General features: G+C 41.9%; 1 protein-coding gene and 1 long non-coding RNA gene across 2 annotated transcripts in view; both read right to left on the bottom strand.

Annotated features, from left to right (window-relative positions):
• gbe1a (glucan (1,4-alpha-), branching enzyme 1a) overlaps positions 1–25,036 on the bottom strand; it is a 94,711-nt gene that overhangs the window by 34,894 nt on the left and 34,781 nt on the right. Inside the window, exons 4-7 of the mRNA XM_071924622.2 lie at positions 18,400–18,525; positions 16,902–17,037; positions 11,778–11,868; positions 7,478–7,687 (exon numbers count right to left, since the gene is read on the bottom strand). Coding sequence (XP_071780723.2) covers positions 7,478–7,687; positions 11,778–11,868; positions 16,902–17,037; positions 18,400–18,525 — 563 coding nt within the window. The remainder of the gene's footprint in view (positions 1–7,477; positions 7,688–11,777; positions 11,869–16,901; positions 17,038–18,399; positions 18,526–25,036) is intronic.
• On the bottom strand, positions 24,132–24,785 carry LOC144541733 (uncharacterized). Its single transcript, XR_013506842.1, has 3 exons — positions 24,648–24,785; positions 24,360–24,473; positions 24,132–24,250 (listed from the first exon to the last, which is right to left on the bottom strand). It is a non-coding gene; the product is annotated as an uncharacterized LOC144541733 (long non-coding RNA).

Here is a 25,036-nt window from a genome sequence, read left to right on the forward strand (position 1 = left end):
CCTATAACATTGTAAGTCCGGTCGTCTAAGCCTTATATTCTCTTCAGCTACCTTTGCTTCCATCCCTGTCACTCTTGACTTAACCATAACCCCTACAACTCCAGAACACTACTGTGCACGTAAGTGAGGGAGATGATAGTCATGCTGCCTTGGAACAGGTTGTCTTCGAGTTCCTCTTGTTTACGGACCTGTTTTTGTGAGAGAAATAACTCTTAACCAGAGAGGGATATATATATATGGCACTGCAGCTACAGGATAAACACACACATGCATGCACCCACAGACACATGCATGCTCTCTCTCTGTCTCTCACTCTGTCAGACGCACACACACAGACACACACACACAGACACACACACACACACACACACACACACACACACACACACACACATACGCAGACCAAAGGCTGACTTCATAGAGTTGCTTCTGCCTGTTGGGATTCAATTAAAGTCAGTTAAATGATGCTGGGATGACTGCTTCAGAGCCTAATGGGCTGAGCTTTACACATCTCCTCTTCTACCCTATTATCTTTCATTAATAACACAACGCCTCGGGAGGGTGGAGGGGTGGGGGACATAAAGACAGAGACAGACGGACACAGGAAGGACAAACAAACGTGCCGAGAACTAAACTTTGAGAACTACAAGCTGGCATCTCTATGCTGTAACTCTGGTGTGTAGACAGCTCATAAACAAAAAAACATAAAAACTTTAGAGTAAGCACAAACATTTGATCTTTGGTTGCATCATGTTCCAAGTTTCCTTGAGGGAGCTAAGGCTGTATCTCATCATTGCATACACAAATGTTCGTTAAGTGAAATATCAAACGCAAACATGCGTACATGCACACATGGCAGACACTCACAACATCTCAGCATTTGGGAAAATATGCCTTTTTTCAAGATCCAGCTTTCTGCTTTCCCCATCCTTACTTCCTCACTCTCCTTCCCAAATCTCTCTCTCTCACTCTCAAATGCACATATATACAGTATAATAATAATAATAAAAACTTTAGTGTAAAACTTCACATCCCTATTTCTGCTAGTTCCTTTATATGAAAGGAGCGCACTGAGATTTCTACCACTGTAGTACCCAGGAGGAGGTGAGTGTCTCTTTATTTAATGCCAGAGTATCTCTCTATTAGTGAAGGACAAGAGCAGAGGGATGAGATGAAGGCATAAAAGAAAGACAGCTCTATAACCAGACTGCCACTTAGCTCTTCCATCTCTCTTTTTCCCTCTTCCTCCCTTTCTACCTCTCTCTATTCCCCCGGTTGCTTTGTAATGAAGTTATCCCACAGCAGAGTTCTCAACCCAAGCTGTAATAAGACGGAGGAGGGATGGAGGGAGGACCAGAATCACAGAGAGGAAGGACCATCAAAGACAGGAGGAGAAAGCCTGGGAAGGAGTGAAGGAGACGGGAGAGACGGGAGAGACGGGAGGGAAGGGAGGACTTGACAAAGAGCGGAGGGATGTGAGAAAACAAATGGCACTTGAGCTGCCTAGTCTTCCGCCATAATCACCACAATATATTAACCAGTTGTCCTAATGAGTGAATGGTAATTAATTAAGATAATTAATGCATTACTTGGCAAATATTTCTCTCAACATACTTGGTGGTGGCGCTGGTGGTATTAATATGAACTGCGTGTCTTACAGCATTAAGGAGGAGGAGGATAATCAGTTTTTCTTCATTAATATGTAAATTTATGCAGCAAGGTGCTCCAGAATCTAATACGATCGTCTATTCTATAGGGGAATCTGTGGTTTAAGTAATAAGCTTCTGTCATGTATTGTTCCTTGAGTTGTTGTGTTCACAAGAATGTGTCTACACTCAAATACACATAAATAATGGAGAGGAAATAGTAAAGAAATGATATGTATGATGAATATATGATGAATGAATATGATGAGTGAATATGATGGATGTTATCTCCACAGAGACTTCCCTATACGGTGTTGGAGATGGCAGGGGATTATGGGTTTGGTTGGAGGAGGAGTGTATAATGCGGTTCTGAGCCGGGCAAGAAAAGACCCACATGTTGTTGAAACTGACTGTATGTTGAGTTTGCACTTTACAGTTAAAGCTGCGGTAGGTATGTTTGGAGGAAACCAAGGAATCTATAAGGAAAGCAGGAAGACAAAAATATAAAACTACCATCTGGCCCATTCTGTGGTGCATGGCTCTGGGGGAGGGGATGACTCCCTACCGCGCCTCCCGGCTCTGTAGGCGTGCCGGGGCGACACGTTTTGTGGGTGGGGTTCGGGGCTGGTACGCATCACCACAGCTGAATCCGGGGTTTCCTGGTTCCAGTTCCCCAACACCACCTCCCTTCACCCTTCCACCTGTTGTAACTGAACTGCTAATCTGCACATCAACGCCGATATAAGTGATTGAGGCTAACTAGCTATGTCATTCCACTTGTATTTTACCTCATCTGTGACTATGGCAACGCCCCTACACTGGTTCAATTTATCTGCTTTGAATGTGTACTGAACGTGGAGTATCTACCCTGCATTGTGTAACTGTAGAAAAAAAAGGGAATCAGGAGGACTAATGCACTTAGCCCCCCTACCAAGCAAACCAGCAAGCCAGTAGCAATTGGCGCCCAGCTGACTGACGAGTCAGAGCGAAGCCCTGCTGCGCCACAGTTTGGCTCAATTGGTCAAAATTCACTTTGAGAGCAAATAGCAGATGCACTATCAATACTGCCAGGATTCTGACTCTTACTGAATGAATGAATGAATGAATCTTACTCATTTCTGTTCACCCAATATGGGGATTATTTTTCAACCAACAGACTCCATGCATTTCATATGAAAGACAATGAACATAAGCTTACTCTCTTCCACATCCCAGAGTATGGCGTCTCTTAAAGACCCCATGAAATTCTATCTTTACGTCCTTGATTTGATGTATTTCCTTTATTTACAGGATCTTGGGGCGGGACGTAATGCAGTGAGGGATCATTCAAAAGTCTAACCCAATGGAATATGAGTCAGGGAGAGAAAGGCAGTTATATTTGATGGGAGGGGTGTGGAGGGGCGGGACTGTTTAAAAATCTTATGGTTTTATTCGTTCGCCTACAAGTGCAGCATGAGGTCACCATGAAAGATACTCTGTTTTCCAGGAAGGGAAAGTAATGGGATTTCATTTCATGGGGACAAATCCAAGCACAACACGCTGCACAACAAACTAGCTGCGTCCCCAGCTCACCAGCTCATACTATACTGTAACTTCTCCTCTAAAAATATTTCATTTGACCAAGGGCAGCAGGGTGGTACAGTTATTAGGGAGTTGCCCTTCAACCAGACAGCCTGGGTTCAATCACCCCAACAGCAAGAATCTGCCTTCCTGAAGTGTCCTGAATCCCTCCCAGGTCCTGACCCTGAGCTTTAACCTCCCTGTAGAGAGGGGGCAAGCCAATGGACACATCTCTCCTTGAGGGATCAATACAGTATCACTAAAAGATTCATGTCTTTCTATTCTGCAGCAATCTAGACTGATTTTCAGTTGGCTACGTTTTTATTTTTCAGTATGTGCAATTCAGGGCATCAGTACGCTTTAAACCCCAGAGAGAATAAAAAGAAAGTAATCTTTTCAGAAAGTGAATTGCTGACATTTTTATAAACTCTGTTCTTCTAGAGCCATAAAACAACATAACTTTCTCTTAGAGAACAGTTCCACTTCCTCTTCCACTGCTCACCTCTGCCAACCCTTTTTTTTACCTCCTACACCTCAGGAGCAAAGTTTTGTTTGTCATTTGATGAAGCACTGGAGAAGTTGGAGGAAAGTTCCAGAGAGAAAGAGAAGTCATACTGCCTGATTCATGATTTTTGGTCATTGTGGCTTATGTTTGTGATAATGTAGGCTCTGCTAACAGACGAAAACTACTGTAACCACTTCATAGATCCATTTATTGAGGGCAATGCTGTCACTAGGCCTGTAATGATAGACTGAGGTTTGTGAAAACATGAAGCATCATACCAGGGTTCCTCTCTCTCTCTCTCTCTCTCTCTCTCTCTCTCTCTCTCTCTCTCTCTCTCTCTCTCACTCTCTCTCTCTGGGGCTGGGGTGAGATGACCTCCTCATTAGAAAGCTCCAATTAAAATCCTACCAACCCAATGCCATGCATCCTAAAGCCCAGGGGAGCACAAGTACACACAGGCACGCACACACACACACACACACACACACACACACACACACTTATACATGCATGCATACACGCACCGATGCACAGGATGAACAAAAGAGAAGGAGGAAGACAGAGGTTGTATGCTGTTGTTCATAACACGACTCTGTCATTGCAGGTGGAAAAATAGCACACACACACATACACACATACACACACTGGTGTGAGCAGTCAGAAGTGATTAAAGTCTCCCTAATTGCAGTCTAGAAATGGTGCTTTGCTTTGCCACAATGCCTTTTGCTGTTGTTGCTGAACAAGCAAGCCTTGCCCCAAGGTGTTTGATTCGCTCTCTCTTTCTGCTTGCCTTTAAAACATTATGAAACAAAACAGTTGCTTTTAAGGCAGCTCTGTGAAACAATGCAATTACTGCTAATGCAGCTCTGTGTCTAACAATAACAACAACACCTTATCTAAACTTGAAACTTTAGAAAGACTAAATCTAAGCAGGCAGCTCCTTTGCAATTTACAACTTTTTGAAAAAAAAACAAGGACACACTTTGATTGAACTGGAAAGTCAGGAAGTTGAAGTTGAGACAAAAGCAGAAGAAACAAACAAACATTAGCTGGACGTAAAGGTGTCACGACTCGAAAAAAGCAGAAAAGCAGTCAAAACACACACAGACACACATATGTGCACATACACAAATGTACATGTACACACACAGACGCACAGCTCATCGTTAATTACTGCTCAAAACCCCTTTGTCTGAAGAGCCAGACTGAGCGCTCAGAGAAGAGTGAGAGCGCAGAGGGGAAATGTTTGACAGACACAATCATCGAGGTTCTATTCACTCTCTAGGCAGTTATTTAGAAAGCCCCAAGGCTTTGAAAGCCTCAAGGTTGCCACAGTGATGCTACAATGGGTTGTGATTGATCGAAATGGCTGTTCTAAATTGTATAATGAATGTGAGGTGATGGGATCATCGTCATGGTAAAGAGACCAGACAGTGTTTGATCCTCCACTCTGAGAGCTTATCTCTTCAAGTCATATCATCTACTTACTGTAGGAGCAAAATCTATCCACTCACATCAGACCTGCTCATACTGATGGAAACACAGGAGACAGACACAGACCGAGACACAGATACGGAGATAGAGAAGGTGGGGAGGAGAGAGAGAGAATGCAGATTGTACATCTGCTCATTTGTGTGTGAGTGTGTGTGTGTGTGTGTGTGTCTGTGTGTCTGTGCATGCATATGTGATGGCTGATTACCATAGCTGTCATTATCCCCTCTAATCAGACAGAGCCACATTATATCAAACTGCAACACTGTAACCGCCTTGTTTAACACCAGAAGTAACATAAAACATTTTGACTTTTCAGTTCTAGTGCCATTAGTCTAGTATCTGTGTGTGTGTGTGTGTGTGTGAGTGTGTGTGTGTGTGCGTGTGTTTTATCCCTATTATAGTGCATTTTTGACTTCCTGTGTGCCGCAGCATTTGAGGAAATCAGAACAGTGTTCAGAACAGCAAATCTAAAAGCTTTTACTGCAGGTATAGGTGGAATCACAATTGTTGCTGATGTGTGTTGCATCATTATGCAAAACTGACATTTATTTGTATGGAAATGTTGTGGTATATATATTACTTTAACAAGTTGTGTCATTACTGTACCTCAGGGATGGACAACCTGAGGTTTGTGATCTACCAGCTGCCTCATTTGAAAGGAGGATGATTTAAAAGAAAAACATTATAATGAAGATTGGGGAAAACACAAACATACATTTTGACAAATCCCTGCCCTTTTTCCACCAACAGCCTTCCCCCTTGTTGACGTATCAGCAGAGTTGCTATCAAAAATAGTATTGAGGGTTGCATGAGCTTTGGAATATGAAGATCATTCAAAAACAAAGTTCAGACAAACTCTACAGTATAAATCTATGAAGTCTATTCTGTATTCATTTCCAATGGAGCTGCTCTATGCTGTAAGATTCAAACCTTACTTCTCCAGTTCTTTGTTTTTGTGAGACAGCAGTTCATGTTCTCAACTACTTATTGGACTGTCTTATCCCCATGGGAATAACATAAGTTATATCTAAAACTGTTGTACTTTAAGTTAATAATCGACCGTTATTGCCCAATTTCCTTATTGATATCCATTGCCCCCCTTTACAACCTGCTATTTTGGCAAGTGTAATTTTAAATTAACGCTATTTGAAAGACAAGGAAAGAAACAAGAAGAGATGGCAATGGAGAGAGAGGAAGCACATGGAGAAAAGGAGTGATTGAGGGAGAGATTAAAGGGGATACTGAGTGAATGATAGTGAAATAAAAATAGACAGAATAATAGAAAACAGTCAAAGACAGAAATTGAGAGTGAATGAGTAGACGGCGAAAGATCGACAGACTGGGAGAGGGCGAGAGGGATATATAACACAAAGATGGGAGGCAAAGGAAGATGGGAAGAGTGTGAGACAAATGAGAGGGAGAATGATAATGGCAGAGTGTGAAGCGGGGTGTATGTGCATATGTGAGAAACAGACAGAGGGAGAAAGAGAGGGGAAAGAAAGACAGACAATAATTGAAAGCGCTACAGACTCTCTCTCCACTGTCGGGTGAGGAGACTTGTGTAAATGAGATCGACTCATTTCCAACACATAGACACGACCCCTCCCCCCATCTGTCTTTGATAAACACACACATACATGCACACACACACACACACACACACACACACACACACACACCAGCAACAGCAGCCCGAGATGAAAGGAATCAATAGATTATAAGCAGACATCTGAAGAGTCCAGTCTGCTCCCGGGAGGATCAGCCATAATTGGTCCAGACAAACAGCCAAAGGACAACAACAATAACAAAGCCTCCACGCACACAGAAAACAGCAATTAATAAATCAAAACCGGAATCGCAAATTAAATGTATGAACAAATATCGACAGCGCTTTGAACACGTCTCCATTATCCGCGGCCTATTGTTGTGATGTGTGGGTTGCAGGGGCCACGTTCGGTTCGGACCAGGATTTGCATATCTAAATGAGTGACCATCGCATCTGCATATTAAGCCAGGCTTGGGGCTACTGGGGGTATTTGGTGTTCGGTTTGCCTTGTGGTTTGCAGCTTGTTAGAAGTCTGTTCATAAACAATTCCAATGTTTAGCTTTCATATCAGGCTGGAGGGTGGCGATCGAATGCGGAGCAATGGGACCCAGAATACTTAACCATGGGAACCATCTCTCTAGAGCTGTTGTTATTCAGATCAGACATGTCCGGGCTTATGGGACTGCTGCTTCTGCGTGTGTGTGTGCGCGTGTGTGTGTGTATCACCTGTTGTAGTTGAAGAGACGGGAGCCCCACTGAGCGTGCTCCCCTCTGGATCCAGCATGGAAGAAGCAGGTATCTGTACCATCTAATTGATTTAGTCCGTCAGCAGTGTTACTGGAGGCGTGACTGTGGATCACGTCCAACAGCACAGTGATCCCCAGAGAGTGGGCAGTATCAATCAGCCTCTTCAGATCTTCCGGAGTACCAAAACGACTGAATTAAGAGAGAGAGAGAGGAAATAAGTGGGTGTCAGCGTGTGTGTGTGTGTGTGTGTGTGTGTGTAGGGGGCGGCTGCATATGGGATTCAAAGTTATTCAAAGTTTCAATCGTTCAAACTGAAACAGTGAGACAACGCTGACAGCGCTGACTCACATGCAGACAGATTTAGAGTTGAAATCAATTAGAAATTAAATCAGTCAAAGTCAGGAGGGAGTGTGAGAAAGTAAGACAGAAATAGAAAGAGAGAGAGAGAGACACAGAGAGAGAGAGAGAGAACTAGAGAGACAGAAAGGGAGAGACCGAAAGACCGAGAGCTCATTCCTCATTCGGCAAAAGTTTAGACAAGCGTACTGTATGTCCACAAAGTCAGTGCTTCATTCATTTTCAATGGAGCTGCTTCAAGGCTGCGCTTTGATATGACATTGCAGATTAGAGTCTTCTGCTTTTGGCCCCTTACTGGCTTTGTGAGGGAGCCGTTCATGTTCACGGATACTTACTGGAATGTCTTCAGTGGAAGGAATGACAGCCCCGTAAGTATTTAGATAGCGACACGTATCTACCAAGTGTCCCAAAGAGCTGGTCACTGCTAGTCACTCATGCTTATTTGGGTTTCCTAGTGGTAACGCAAAACACCCTTCAGCTGGATAACCTGGGTTCCCTATCAATAAAGTATTGCATGCTTATCTTGAAACTCTTTAACAGGAGTATGATGGTTTGAAGCTTTCTGACTCCATATGAAAAATACTACTACTACTTAATTGTATAATACACTTTTTAATATGGTTTTAATAGCAAAATACACTGATGTTTTGGCAAATAAGTTCTTTGATCAACTTCTTGCTCAGCAATGATCAGATTGATAGAAGTTTGATGTATTTATTGTTTAGTACTTCACACTGTTGAAGTGAAATTAATAAATACTGGACAAACAAAGGTCAAACTGCTATCAAGTCACATGTCACACAAAGTTAAGTGTATTTCATATCACTTATTATATAAAGTAAAAAGAGTGCAGGGCTATAAGACATCAAACAATGTGTCTCAATGTGTCAAATAGTTATGGAGCTCAATGTATATAAGATCTACAATAGAGTGGTACTTAAAGGTATTCTCCTTTAAGTTACTCATCTACAGGGACTGCAGCTGCATTTCTTTTTTCATCTATTCTGGACAGGCTATTATTGGTACTGACACCACTTGAGAATAAAGAAAAGACAGAAGAGTAAAGACAGAGAGAAGTTATGCGGTTATACGATCTCATTTCCTGTGACAGCCATGTCTTGAGGGAAGATCTGTATATTACTCATGAAAGCATAAATCCACAAGTAAACACAGAACTCATAACCCAGACGTTCTTGTCCACATCATGTAAATATTATGGAACTCTTTACAAAATTACAAAGCAATGCGATATAACACATTCCCCAGGAGGGTAGCTAGGGTGTTGGTGGAGATGTTTGAAGAAGAAAAAAAAAAAAAAAAACAGAGAAAAAAATAAGAATTTATCCAGTTAGAATTAAAAAAAAAAAAAAACATTCTGAAAATGAGCAATCCTCCATATGAGCTTGTCAGCTTACAGTATGTCACCTGTTACCTGCCGTTATTTTAATGAGTGGGATATAAACACATGTATTGGATTAAGGTTAGGGCCTGGTGGTTAGAGGGAGTGTCCTGTGCTCAAAATGTCACAGGTTAGATTCCCGAAAAACCCAGTGTCCCCAAGTTTAACTGGTGCAACAGACTGCTGCAGGCTCCTGTTCATATTGACCTTTCTAGGGGAGTTCTAACCATTATTTGATGCAAAATATGACAAAAAACTATTATAGTGCAGTCAGACTTGTTTTAATGGCTTCATAGTAATGAGATGTGGTCGGCACCTGTTCAGTGTGTATCTTTGTTTAGTTTGAAAGTGACACAGTCACACTGGGTTTCCAAGGATATCAAACCAATTTGATTTAAACTCTTTTAGTCTGAGATGGTTGAGCAGCACTGCAGAGTGAGAAAACTCACAAGTGTGATGCTGTGCAATTGTCTTTTCACAGCCTTCTAATGGTGTGGTTGGCATAAATCTGGCTCGACTTCGTTAGAAGGCCTATTTCCCGAAAAAGTGACTTTCATCTCAACGTGACTGCATTGGTTAAACAAAAGCAAAACACATGACCTGCTGTGTTTTGATTGTATTACTAGCCCTATAGGCTTGAACTGGAGGTCAGGGAGGCAAATCATGGAGTCTAACTGGGACCATTTCAATGATCCAGGAACATTACTTTGACACTGTGTATATAGGTTTTATAAACCTTATCATCACAGCTATCATATTTGCTATGATAGCCAGCCAGGATAATAATAAACGGAGCTTATGTAATGGAAAGGAGAGGGTAGCTATAAAACCACTGATCCTTTTAACCTTTCCTATTTCTGGCAAGTGGCACTGATCAAAGGAAAAGACCATGTGCTTATGCATTTAAAAAGTAACAGGCAGAGAAAAATTAATATAGACAGAGCTATTTACTCATTACCTCTCACTGATAAGACCCTGCAAGCCATTTCATAAAATAACTGCCTTAATACCTCCTTTTTCCTGTCCGCTCCAATCCTCCACCCTCCCTGGTTTTCTCGCTCGGTCCCCCTTCTCCCCATCCCTCCCTCCACCCTGCCCTCTATTCCTCCTTTTCTCAGGGAGATGTTTAAAGGACCCCTCTGAAATACTAAGCAGCCTACTTAAAAGAAAAAAAAAACTTCCCTGAGCAGTTTGCCTGTTTCACCATTATGTTCCTTATTAGGCTTAGTCCTTAAGACATTTTTTACTCTCATATGATGGCCTAGACTCAACTCATTATTTTCCTTTCTTCTTCTTCTCCTCCTCCTCACTCCTTTTTTTTCTCCTCGCTGTCCTCACCTGCCCCCTTTGCTTTCAATTAATGTATGGTAAAAGGCCACCCACACACACAGGCACGTGCACGTTCACACACATGCGCACACGTGCACGCAGACACACGTGGGAACATCGCTCATGTTTTACTACTGCTGGTTTGTGTGTGTGTGTGTATGCACGTATCTATGTAAGGCGCAATTCTATATCTTGTCAAACAGGATAACTAGGATGGTGATAAGGATGCAGACCCTTAAATATGCACGTGTGTGTGTGTGTGTTTGTGTGTATTTGTGAGCCTGTATGTGAGTTTGTGTTATTTTGGATTAAACAGCAGGTCCATCCTCTCACCTCAAACTCTCTGTCTCTCTAGAGAGGAATTTTGTTTTTTTCTCTCCATAACTATTATGTATGTTCTAGGGCCTTTTCTATTTCAGGATTAACTGCAAATGTGTTTACAGTCAGATTAGCTATCCTGTCACATTTGCTTTGTGTGATTTAGTGGCTCACTGTGTGTATGTGTGTGTTATATGTGGTTATGTGTGTTTGTTGTTGGGAGAGGGTTAAGGTGATTTAGTAGCCGTGGAGCAGAATATAGACCAGCCGAGGCAGCAGGAGCTCAGACAATTCTGTAGTGCTGACGCAAAACGATAACCATTTACTTATTGTCATGTCCCTTGCTATAGCGCAGCTTTTCAACAGAACTACAACAAATTAAACACCGCTTTGCTTTTGGTCTGCACACATGGGGGGGATGGAGAAGGGGAGGAATAAAGCTCCCTCTTTTCCTAGTGGAAGAGTCAGGGGCAAAGGAGGGAGGCTGGCGAGATTGAGAGATAACAGCAGTGACCCTGAGTTAATTGGCAATTAGAGAGCTGCTGGTGTTGTTGTTATACCAATAAGGCTGTAATTAGGGTTGTCTCACGGAGGTGTGTGTGTGTGTGTTTGTGTTTGTGCCAGGTCTGCTTAGGATGTGTTCAAATACAGGTCAAGCGGTGGTCAGTTTCCACATGACCCAGTTTTCTTTCCTTTTTCTGTGTGTGCTTAACTCTGTCTCTCTCTTGCTCACTTTCTCTCTCCAAGTACCCTACCCGTCATTTTCTCACTCACACCCCTCGGTCTCGGTCAAAATACACAGAAAAACTATATTAGTGGATATATTGCATACAAATTAAATAGTAGTAAAGGCATATTAGATTTCTCGTCTTTTACCTGGATGCAGCGAAAAAGTTGGTGACTTGGTAGCCAAAACTGGCATAGTAGGCATGCTCCATGACGGCCATTAACTGGATACAGTTGTACCCTAGGTAGAAAGGTTGGCAAAAAGAACATGTGAGTATCCACTCTGTGCAAGAGTGTGTGTGTGTGTGTGTGTGCGTGTGTATTTGACATTTCTTCCTGATTGCAGCAGGTCAAGTTTTCACCCTGCGGCGCTCTGAGAGAGGGATGAAGAAAGAGGAGGAGATAAGGGAGGGGAAAAGAGAGTGAGAGAGAGAGAGGGAAGGAGAGAGAGAGAGAGGTGCCTCCACTCAGAAATCCATCTTTCCAAGGGTGGATTCCCCACTGAGACCCTCAGGCTTTGTCCTCCTTTCAGCGCCATATGTGTGTGTGTGTGTGTGTGTGTGCGTGTGTGTGTACGTTTGTGTGTGTGAGAGGTAGAGAGTCAGTGGTTTTCCTGCTATCAGCCCCTGGTGTCACTCCAGCCTGCTATCACCCTCTCCCACCCCACCCCCCACCCCCACCCCCCTCCTCCACCTACTGTCAGAGGGCCCCTCAGGACAGTCCATGAACCTCTCAGCACCGTGTTTTGGAGATCTGTGCGGAACTGAAGTTGAAGCCTAAGCTTGGTCTGTGCCCATAATGTTCACAGCAGAACCAAACAAAGCGCAGCTGCCAAGTCAAATTTCGAAGCCCAAAATCCTACTCCAGCCTGAGATGAAAATGCACAGCGCTGCCAATGTATGTGCATTAAGAATAGACTATCCACCTCTCTGTCTGTTCTTGTGCAGAACCGCTCAGATAGACACACACACACACACACACACACACACACACACACACACGCACAACACACATTCTCCCAGGCACAGTAATTTAACTTCATCAACTGCACTGCATGTTTTGGCAGGTGGGGGAGGCGATGATAATGTTTGGTGTTTATTTTAACATTTAATGCCTCAATTCTCCTTTTGTGCATTTGCCTGCTTTATGGCAGCTGCCAGTGTAATTGCTAGCAAAATATCTCAGAAACACGCTGAACAGCTAGTCACTCGCTTGGACCGCGCTAGATTGGCTGCTTCTCATAATTTAAGAATTATCCACTTTAACGAAGACTTACCACAGGTGTATGGCGCTTTGAAAGGCCTAATGTTGAACTGTCAAAAAGCATTTAAAGATGAAAGTATGCCACTTTCTCTTCTTACCTTATTTCACAGAATCTTAATTTAAGTGACTATGAGTGTCATAATTCTAGTGTTAATTAATGTAATAACACCAGCAGCTCTCCCCAGTTATATTACTGAAGACTGAGAAGTGTGAGAATTTTCTGGGGGTTTCCTTAACCTGGTATTTTGTGTTGAACTGTAGGTGGAACATTCTACTGCCTGTCTGGGAACTATCGCTTATTTTGAAAATTCTGCTGTATTCAGGTGTTTCTGACCCATCTTACCATTGGTTTTAGGCGATACTGTACATCAAAGTATGTGTCGAAGGTCAGTGTGTCCCATAGATATTGTTCAAAAAATACCTTGTAGATATCAAGTGCTGTCAGTCTCAAAATGTGTCACAACTCAATAAAGTCAAACCCTGAGTCTTTCTATTTGGTCATCAAACTGCCACAATGTTGCCACACCAAGAAGTCAATAGAGAGGCAGAAATGTAATGGTTAACTTTAACAGTGATGTAAGTTTTGACCCCTAAGTTTTGGCTTCCTTACCAATGCCACCAAATAGTTTTAGAATTAATTTGAAGATTTTGCTGATCATTTTAAAAGGCATGGTTAGCTCATCACAGACCTTTTAACCCGATGTGAGCCAGACGCAGCGGTCTGAAGAAGAACTTACCTGGAGAGTTTCAGCGAGCAAAACCAAAAATCTGCAAAATAATCACACACAACGACTATTTTAAAACTCACTTTTACAGGCTTGTTTTTTGAGTAATTGTTTTAATGTGCTTTCCTGGTTCTTTTTGTGTGACGTTTTTTTTTAATCTTTTTTCATTTTTTAACTTCAATTCCATTTCTTTTATTCAATTGATGTAATGTCTTCCTTTTATGGGGTATCTACAAAGCAATTTGAAAACTCTTTGAAAAGTGCCTACAAACTGTGCGTGCTCACGTGCGCGCGCACACACACATGCACACACAATGCAAACACACACTGTCATCACAATTATCAATGAGTGTATAATCCATTGAATGTTAGTGTGCAAGTGAGAGAGGAGAGCAGGACAGGAAAAAAATCTCTCTTTCTCTCTCTCTCTCTCTCTCTCCCTCTCTCCCTCTAAAGCCTCAGATGCTGAGAACATTCACTTTCTCAAATCCACTTTACAGCTTCCTTCATCTTTTCCTTAGCACTCATTTCATGTCCGCAGCAGCCCATTACACGAACTTACATTGAGACAATTTGTACAGTGTAAATACTTTGAGATGCGGAATAGCTAGCCATCTCCCAGGAAGTTTAAGATCTTTTGAAGTGGTTGACAATAGAGCAGTAAAGATGGTCGTGCCTAAGCTTTGCTAGGGTGAACTCGGGCTAGCACTTAAAATCCAATCCTCTGCTTCTACCTTCCGGAAGCTATTCTCCACCTTCACTCCCTCCTCTTTATCTACTGAGTATTTTGTCAGCTAGTTTGAGAAGAGGGTTGATGACATCTGAAGCACTTATTCCCAAGTAACCGTGATCCCTCTCCACTCTCCCACAAACTTGTGTAACCTCGCTGATTAGTCCTCTCACTCCTCTCTGTCCAGACGGTGTTGTCCTCCAGCTAACCTCACCAGGGACTTGGTTCGGCTCGACCCAGCTCCTTGCTCAAGCCCGAGTCCTTTCCCAACTATACAACAGCAGCTCATGGCTGGTTTGGCTCCCCTCTGTCCTCTCTGCAACACCTGCATCTGCCTGCGACTCTTCCAGCCCACCTGGTCATAAACTCTCCAAATGTTTCCTATGTAACTCCCCACAGAGCGCAGGGAGGTGAGCTATAGAACGGCGCCACAGGAGCTGATAAGGATTTAGTATTTTGCTAAATGACACTTCAGCAGGGTGGAAACTGGGTCCTCGGGTTGCAGGACAGTCTCCTTAGTCTCTTTGCCATCCTGCTGCTCTCTGGATCTGGCCTACAAGACTTAAAAGCAGCAGCGCAGACTCCTACCTCTAGGCCACGGTCCAGCTCTGCACCACTGCTCACATCCTGCACTCTGCATCCACTGTGCTGAACACCTGGCACTCACTGCCTGGCAGTGAACTGGCCATGGCATGTCTTACAGGTAGTGTCAGGTGTTAGTTAAGTGTAAAATGTGCTGTAAAATGTAAAAAAACGAAATGTAAAATGTCCCTAGCCTTAACCTGCACCCAACCCCATACCTATAATTCTAACCATAAACCTAAAAATAAGACTTTACTTTATGAGGCCAGGGGAATAAACCTCAATTTTCTAATTTAAGGATATTTTAACCCGACATAAAAGCGAACAGCTCACACATGCATGCACACACCAAATCATGAATTAAAGATTGGTGCCTGACCTGCCAGTCAAAAGCATTTATGTCAGGTGCAAGCATCACAACTGTCAGCAGAACGAGGGGCTCAGTTCAATACTTTTCTTTTTCAAAAAAACTAAACACATTAAACTGAGTTTTGTGAATCCAAATGCTAGTGTATTAAACTATGAATATTCTCTTACTCAAGCAAGTGAAGAGGCTGCTTTCTATATAAGAGAACTGAACACAAAAAATTGATTTTGGCTCACCCGGTTGACCTGTAGCTACAGTATATTAAATACATCAATATATAATACATTTTGCTTAATTACTGTACATATTTTTTGCACTGATATGCCATTTTGTTTTACATTTGTGCACTGTGGAACTCCAATGATGATTACATTGCAACTTTGACCTTCTTAGTGGACTGTATTGACATTCACACAAAGTTATCAATATGGGTTGACTTAATAAGACACGTTTCTTTTGTAGAAGACCTAACCCTAACCCCAGCTGAAGAATAATGATGTGATGTAATGAGTTATTATCTCTTGCCTAAATGTTGTGAATGTTGTGGTTCTCAATTTGAATCCACTAGACTACCAGTGAACGACGCCTTGGAGCACAGGAGGCCATGTAAGTGTCTTTATATGTTTCCTCTCATCCCTCTGAATCCCCACGCCCTGCAGAGACATCAGGACGGGATGTCAGCAATTTTAGTAAAGTGCAGTAGTTGCTTGCACAGCTCTCACTAGGATTGTTTTTGCAAGATGCAGTTTCCCGTTGGGTATCAGCTTACAAGAAAAAATAATTAAAGAACAATGTCAGAATATCTATTGCCAACCAGAAAAAATGTTAGAACTGTTAGAATGATGGAACATACACTGCCAGCGTGTGTGTGTATTACATGATAGACTTATGTGTAACTTCATAATCTGGATACAGCTTTGGACTTCTGGAAACTATGTGAGAAGCGAGCACCACACTGTGCTGGGCCAATAAGAAGTGGGTTGGAGAACGGACAAGGCTTCTGGATGAGATACTGTTGGGAAGTCTGCAATATAAAGACCTGCTGGCTCAAGCGGAGTGAGCAACCATGTTATGAGAGAAAGGCACACAGCACAAAGCCTCCCCACTGATGTTAATAGAGAATACTCCGAGTACGAGAGCTGTGTACCAGCAGCGATTGTACACAGTCTTCAGTTGCTTGGGCCCAAAGAGGAGCCTTTTCCCACTGGATGTCAACAGTCTGTCTCCTTGCAACTGGCAATCAGCAAACTGGCTAATTGTCAGTCTGTTTCCATAAAGCGCTTGACTACCACTAGTCCAAATCTGTGGAAGACAATAAGCTATTTTGGCTCTGTTCCTCCTTTCTTTCCAAAAATTCATCATGCCCAAACCTTTACCTGTTACTATAAACACAGAAATGCCCATTACACAGAGTCTTGGTGCTCAGTGGGCTACTGTATTGTTTGCATGCCATACCAGTGTATGCTGCTGCTTATGGAGTAGTGAGTTTGAGTTGTGCTGTGTATCTTTCCTGTCACTCTTCACTCTACGCTGTCCAAAAACGTAGAAATGCCATGAGAATAATCCCAGCGTTTCCCCCGACTCCCAACACACACACAGCTGCTCACCCAGGTCCTTAATGCGTGGTAAGACATCGATGGTGAAGTTCTCGTAGGTGGCAATCTTTGCCTCAGGAGAGGCTATGCCAACGTGGGCCTCATAGATTTTCAGGGAGCGAGGACGCTTTGGACGAGAGTGCTCATGCTGTTGAGAAAGCCGGAGGTGGGGAGAGGAGAAGAGAAATTTCAACATTCGTTGGGGAGAGAGAGTGGGAAAGGCTATTAAACATTCAGAACTCATGACTCAGAGTTTGGGGAGAGAGACGGGAACAGGAGGGCAGAGATGGAGAAGGTTAGCTTCAATAAACCATCATATGCCTCCTAAGCTGAACAAGCTGGATATACATGGATAGAGAACCCTGGAAAAATGATAAAAATGTATTCGGTTAGGTTTGTTTGTCTTTCTCAGCCCCCGTAAGACATTGTGTTACACACCTCAAGCAATGTTACATCATTCCAACAGTATGATCAGTAAGGCTGGGGAGAAAACAACAGGAAAAAAAAGAAGATATTATATAGCTAGAGGACAAAGAGCATAAACCAGGGGTAAAGTGGGGTTAGGTTTACGAGAAAATGAAGGGCAATGGAGAAAGTGAGGTTCACTGGAGGATTAAAAAAAAAAAGCGCTTGAGGGAAAAAAGGTAAGGTTAGTGTGAAAGAGAGGAGACATAGAGGAGAAAGTGGAGGTAAGCAGGAGCAGAATGTGTGGTTAGCTGCACTCATACGTACCACAAGGAAGGCTGAGAGAAACACTGATCATTGACTCACACAGAGTTTATCTGCACGCCTTCGGCCAGCATTGCAGCTTACTCTAAGCATGACTTCAATATTGCTTGGGAACTAGATTCTGCTTCTAGGTCTATTTCACACTGCTAAGTCTTGCATCATTCTGAGTGCCTTCAAAAGTTGGAGGTATGTCAGTGTAGTTTTGAAATTTCAAGTTTACATAAAAGTAGTTAAATCTAGCCATTAAAACTCCAAAAAACTAAATTTCATTACAGACTTGAAATTTAATCATTTGCAACACGCAGACAACCTAATTCAGAAAATAATATCTATAAACTCAAAACATCATCATCATCATCACCATAATTATCATCACCAATTCTAGCCCATTTTACGTCATCACTGTTAACTAGATTTTCCTTGAGGAAAAAACACAAACATCAAGAAGCTGCTGTTGTCATCATGTTTTCATGGCTGTCAGACGCTGTTTAATTTGATTAGGTGACTCATGTCTGTCTGTGCCCACACACTTACTGACAAAAGAGATAGAGTGTATCTGTGTGTGTAAAGGAGACAGTTGGAGAGAGACAGAGAGAAAAAGAGGGAGAGTGGGTGGCAGCCACCCAGAGGATCTCTTCAGAAAATGTTAATATCGTCCAGCGAAAGAAGAAAGTTCTGGAGAGACACATTTGACAAGCGAAGCACAGGGATGCAACACCTGTGAGCCTCCTGCATGCCCATGCACTCATATACATACAGTACAAACAAACTGGATAGCTACCAGGAATGGTTGGACAGGGTCCCAGTGTACCCAGTCATAGGTGTTGGAGTCCAGCCTCTTGTTAACATATTTGGCCCAGGGAGAGATCCTGAACAGCTCTTCCTTCTCTGCGGTCACCACCACAAGCTGAGAGGGGGAAACACAGGGAGGGAAGAGACGGGGAGAAAGAAAGCAACAAATGCCTTTACTGTAGTGCTTAGACGAAAACATCAAATCCACAGGGGTATTCGATGAAAGAGATTCAGCACATCCCACAATAGTGTTTTAGAAGCAATAAGGCAAATTCAGACTAGTTGAGAACTAAAGTAAGTTATCTTAAATAACACTGCTGTTGGGTAAAAACCTTGTATCTCCAGAATGTCAACTTTTCTGTAGTGTTGTTTTTGGCTTAATGGTAGGGCTGAACGATTTTGAAAAAATATCTAATTGCGATTATTTTGACTGATATTGCAATTGTGATTTGATTTGCGATATTAGAGGGAATGATAATTTTTACATCATTATTCTCATTTTCATTGAAAAACGTATTAAAATGATTATGGTGTGATTTTTGCGGGGATCTGTACCAAACAAAGATGTTTTCTTAAGTCTGTAGAATATGATGTGTAGACCAGGACATCTCTGCAGCACAACAATATTTAATTTAAAATGGTATTTTGACACACATTTCGCCTTTAACAAATATTGCGCCTCCTGCGATTTGAAAATTGCACTAGGCCATACTGCGATTTCGATAAAATTTAGATTAATTGTTCAGCCCCACTTAATGGCCATCTGTTTTTGAGTTTACCCGAATGATTTTGAAAGGGTTTCATCAACCAAAGGGTCGTAGAATTTTCTCATCCTAGAAGACCATGTGATAAAAAAGATAAAACCTGAAAATAACCAAAATTGATGTCACAAGGTTTTTACAGTCATTAGATGTTACGAATGTTATCCACTTGCTCGGTCGGGACAGTATGTCAGAGCACTGCTTTACTTGCTCATAGTTTATTTTCACTGGCACAGCAGGCAAAAATGAAAAGAAAAAACAAATGCACTTTTCAGAAATTTAGAATTATAGATGTATAATATTGACAAAATGACAGAAAAATATACAAAAACTAAATAGTTTATTGATTTTTAATGCATTTATGATTTTTAACAAAGCTGTAAAATTCCATAGTATAAAATGGCCCATGTTGCACTTACTGTCTTCATAGATGAGCCTTCATAACTAACTGACAGAAGCTTTTCTGTAAATGTAACCAGCAATAACATGGAAAAAAAAACAAAACTAAAACCAGAAATTCATGAGGCCACTAAGTCTCCATTCATCCGTCTTGCTAATACATTAATCGGACCTGACCTGTCATCTACCCGCTTTGCTAAGTTAAATGCTAAGTGCTGCCAGCTGTTAATGTGGAGTGTGTGTTCGTGGTAACTGTTGGTGCCTTCACCAATCCCTCACCAATTGGCAGTTATTACAGGTGAGGGAGTTAGAGGGTTTTGCTGCACACAATAGATAAGAGAGCAAGACAATTGTCTCATAATTTTCATGGTGAGAGGTGAGAAACAGTCATTTATGGAAGTGGGGAAGCACAAAAGTACCCAATCCTAAAATAAAATCAAATAAGCTAGCTAGCTAGGTGGAACTTAGGTGGAACCAGCAGCCCACAATGTACATTAGTACAAGTATCTTAAGTCTTCCTTATTCCTTATTACTTGTTACTCGTCACCACGTTGACATTTTTTGGAGCCAGAGCAGCCAAAGCGAGCCTGAGGGTCATCTGCAGAGCCGCCCATGCGGAGCCCACAGCCATTTTCCACTTGTTTGTATATTGTACCATTCTCAGTAAACTTGAGAAACTGTAGTGTGCCAATATCCATTTCTCCCAGATCCCAGCAAACAAGCCCGTGCGGGGCCACTGTGGGGTTTTTGTGGGCAGTGTGGGCTGGGGCAAACCCACTCTAAACCCACAAGGGCCCACTCTGGTTTTGCCCATGCGGGGCCCACAGTCATGTTCCACCTATGGGCCCCGTATGGGTTTTTTGTGGGCGGCCCACACCAAGCCATGCAGCCACCAAACATTGGGGCCCACACGTGGCCACCGTTTCACGGCTGATATGATGACATGGTGATATATGATATAGCCCATAAGGGGCCCAACTTTCAGCCGTGCAATGACAACATGACAGTGACTTTAGTTTACTCCAAGCACCTGCACAGTCCCCAGATCACAACCCAACAGAGCACCTTTAGGACGAGGTGGAAGAGGATGTTCGCAGCATGAATGTGCCGCAGAAAAATCTGCAGCACCTGCGTGACACTGTTGAGTCAGACTGTGATGATGTCTGTACAGTAACACAGAGGTATAACCTGTGCACAGCAAAGCATGCTCATCTTCTTTCTTTCCTTCATTCTTTATTCTTTCTTACTTACTTTCTTTCTTTCTGTGTGTACGGGGTGTGCTGCAGCTGAGTTACACGTATTGAACCTCCACTCCGGCTTATTTATGCTCTGGTTTATGCAGCTATATTTTGTTAAAAGATTGATCATCCCAAGTACAAGCTCATTTCAAAATTAAGCAATAGCCCTCCACTGCACCCCTGCTACTGACAAATGTGAGTCCAGTCTTAGAAGAGGTATGGCTTGCTTCTCTCTTTCAGCACAGACACTATTGGTTATTATTGACACATACAAAACAAAATGCAAGAGTACAATATGAGAAATCATATAACATTACATTTGTAATGCACACTAAAATGAATGTCACTGAGAACTATTGGAATGCAGGCTGGAAGAAATTTTGTTGTATGGGACAAATTTTCTGTTGTGGGTCAGGTGACGACTGTGTGACGATGGGCTGCCATGGGTGAGTACATTTAACAGAAGTCTACTCAGATGTGGGGGTTTTCAAATAATAACTTCTGATCTGAAAGACTGGCTAAGCAATACTATTTCATAGAATATGTCTGGCAACTATAAAATGACTGTGCTATGCGAGTATATTAAAAAGGAAATGTTATGACTCTGGAATTGGGCTTGATAAACACCTGGACACTGAAATCCCAATAAAAGGTCTGCTGCAGCTTGGAAAGAGTGATAATGTATGTAGCGGTGCACTTTGACTGAGCATGAGGTTGTCAGTAACAGAAACAGCACCACTCTAATTCTTCTTTATCTTGATCTTTGTAAACACTTTCTAGGCATCTAGAAAAGCCAATGTCTCCATAATGAAGGGCTGAGAACAGAGGTGGGATTACACACCTATAGTTACTGACATTCACAAAGGTCAGCACTTCATCCATCAACCTCTCTATACACCTACCCATCAGTCTTGCTGTCCTTCCCTGTATCTTTCCATCCATCAGTCTCGCAACCAATGTTGGGCAAGTTAGTCGGAAAACTCTTTACTTATTACTCATTTAAAAAGTAATCACATTGCTTTACTAATTACTCAACAGGAACAGTATTAGTTGGATTACTCGTTATATTACTTTATGTTTTGTTGGCAGTAGAGTTTCACATTGCTGTGTTGCCATAGGCTGTTAGACGCTTTGATAAATTGGATGATGTGTTTTTCGCTGTGGAAAGTGTTTTGCTGCCACACAAAGGTTACAATGAACAATGATGTCCTTTGCATCCTTGACTGAGATAAATTCAAAGTAATGGAAATACTTACAGCTACTGAAAGTTTGCGTCTCACCCTCACCCACCATCATTTTTTAGCTAACAGCCGACGTAAACCTGTGCGTGCATGTCCTTAACGTAGTACCTATGATGAAAAAACACAAACAGGGATTTTGGGGGGGGGGGAAATGGGATTTTCGAAACTGGACAGGGAATTTCAAAATTTTCAAAAGAGAGAAAAGAAAAGATTGAATGGGTGGTTACGGTTTAAGTAACGCAGTAACGGAGCGTTACTGCGATTAGTACTGTAATGTAATTACTGAATTGCTCACAACTGCTCACAACATCAGGTGAATACTCCTATCCCTTGTTCCCCAGGTGTTGCCACGACTGTAGCGATCAATTTACTCTGACCAATTCATCTGAAATGTTCCCACTTATATAGTCATATGAAGCAACAAAAAATGTAGTTTATATCACCAATATTTGTGGTCCGATAGGCCAAATAGCTGTTGACATCATTTTGTATTTATGAGGTTCAAACCCACTCAGAATTTCTAGTAGGCCTAATGTAAGTTTAAGTTTCATAAATCTGTATTATAATAAACACTTTCTAAAGATGAGAATTATATACTTCATGTTGTTTTTCAATCAAATTTGATTTAGTTAAACGAGGCATTTCATGAATATCTTGAGTATTAAATCCACTTGCACGCACCAGTAAAATATTGTATCCCTGATTGGAAACAACAGCTATCCAATATCAAATGAGGCAAAGCTGCTGGCAGAAGGTGTATCACTCAAATGCTGCAAACCTGACTGATTAAAAGGTTTAAAGCAGCTGTTTAGGGAGAATTGCAGTTGTGAAACTCCACAGAAAAATGTGGTCAGGACACCTTCCTGAATGTAAACGAATGTGATTAACCTTTGCACCCTAAAATCACACTTGATTTTAGGCTGATTTCATCTGGTTCTGAGGGACTGACACCTGTTTAGAAAGCCAGTTAACTGCGGGAACAAGACAAATACACCACCAAACAACAAAATGGGCCCAGAAATGCAATGCATCGCCAACAGTGTTAAGTATATTATGGTGGATTTTTCCTTTAAGTCTGTACTAGTTAACATTCCCACTGTCTCCCATGGTCAGTGATGAGACAGGACTAGAAAGAACTGGAAAATATGTTAAATGTGATAATGACAGTGCTTGAGATGATTTTCTTTGGATAAGGATTCTTATTAGGGTCAGATAGCACTACTATTATATGAAGCTCAACAGTCTGTAAAGGTTTAGACAAACATTACATAAGTCCACAAAATATTTTATTCATTGTATATAATAGAGTACATACTGTACATTACTATGACATTACAGATAAGGAATTTTTTCTCCAGTTTCTAGTTTTGGATCAGATGGGGAGTTGAGCGTCATATTAAGCAAAAACAGCTCATCTGGCTGATCAGACCATTTTCTCAGGAATGTGAGGGCGTGGTCAGGTGACACTTGATTGACATTTCACTGTCCAGTCTTAACTGTGTCACACAAATAATCTCACGTTGCCACTAACAACAAGACCGGAGAGATGGCACAAGCACAGAGAATTGGTATGGTTCAGCCTTTATGAACTATACCTACTGTTTTTATGAACCCTCTGATTCAGATTTTGTAAACACAGAGGTTGAGATCCTGCCTCCAGCAACTTCGGTCAGATGCTTACTGAATAGGGAGTTACACAATACATGCCACTAGCCATATCATTCATTGATGCAATAATAACAATCATACACACACAATGTTAGCAAAGACACCTGATTTGTATTAAAAGCTGCTTGTAATGCTGAATCTCCACTGTAACTACTGCTTTATTGTAAAGCCTTTCTAATCCTCAGTAGAACTGGCGGCTGTCATTGAGGTGCACATGCACAGATCCTTCTTGATTTATCATTGCAATTTAGAGATTTAATGAATCCAAGAATTCAAAGTGTAAAATTCCACATAAATCCCTCAGTCTTATTAGTCTATTAGTCTAATTAGTTCAAAAGAGTCAAATAAATATTGAGTGTATACAAAAAACAATATGTGCATGTGAACACACAATATTGAATGAAGCAAGAGAGGCTTTCACATTAAGCATGACTATTTTAATCAAAGCATAGAGTTAAAGTCCTCATCACTCATTGGTTCCAGTGAAGGACAGTGACAGTGGGGCTTTTCCCTGGCAGCAATTGAGTATTTGACTGTTAAGACAAAAGCAGAGGGAGAGAGGGAAGACAGTGAATAAGCTACTAACAGCATTGAAGATGGACTGAAACACAAGTTGAATGGTGCAAAGGAGGCTTCACCCACTAAGCATCTTGATGTAATCTAGAGTAGAAAGGCCGTCAGCTGAAGAGAGGCTGGGTAGACCAGTAGGGCTTCATCCTCCTTTCATCCTTCTTCTGACAGCAATGTAAGACAAATCTAAGACAAAAGCAGAGGGAGGGATGGACAACTGGTTGTGAGTTTTTCACAAAACATTTGAGCATTAATAATTTACTGTTTTACTACAGGCGTGCCTGCTACCTGGCCTACAGGCAGTTAGTAAGCTGTTGCTGGGGCTACTTAGGATAGGAAGACGCAACAGGGTTTTCTCACCTTCCTGTGTGATGCTGAGAATCCAGTGTGAGTGTCCTGATGAGACGGTGATTACACTGCTTCAGCTCCACCACAAAGGGAACAGGGTCTTAATGAAGATGAGGTTCAGAAGCTTGTCAAGATAACACAGTAAGTAAATTAAGTTCATCTTTGGTTAAAGTTTTTAGAATGAATGAATCAATCAATCAATCAACATGAAGGAATGTTATTTAGTCAAAAAGTGACTTTCCAATTTACAACTTGGTGGTCTTTGCTGGCTCAATGGCCTTGGGGAAGCAGACTTTGTTCTGCAGTTGATCCTTGGGAGTCCTGCATTCTCACTGAAGTGGAATGCTGTCAGGTAAAGCCTGAAATAGAAATGTTTTTATAAGGAATAGCACTGTTTATTG

This window comes from Centroberyx gerrardi, chromosome 11 (assembly GCF_048128805.1).
Source record: "Centroberyx gerrardi isolate f3 chromosome 11, fCenGer3.hap1.cur.20231027, whole genome shotgun sequence".
Lineage (NCBI taxonomy): Eukaryota > Metazoa > Chordata > Actinopteri > Beryciformes > Berycidae > Centroberyx > Centroberyx gerrardi.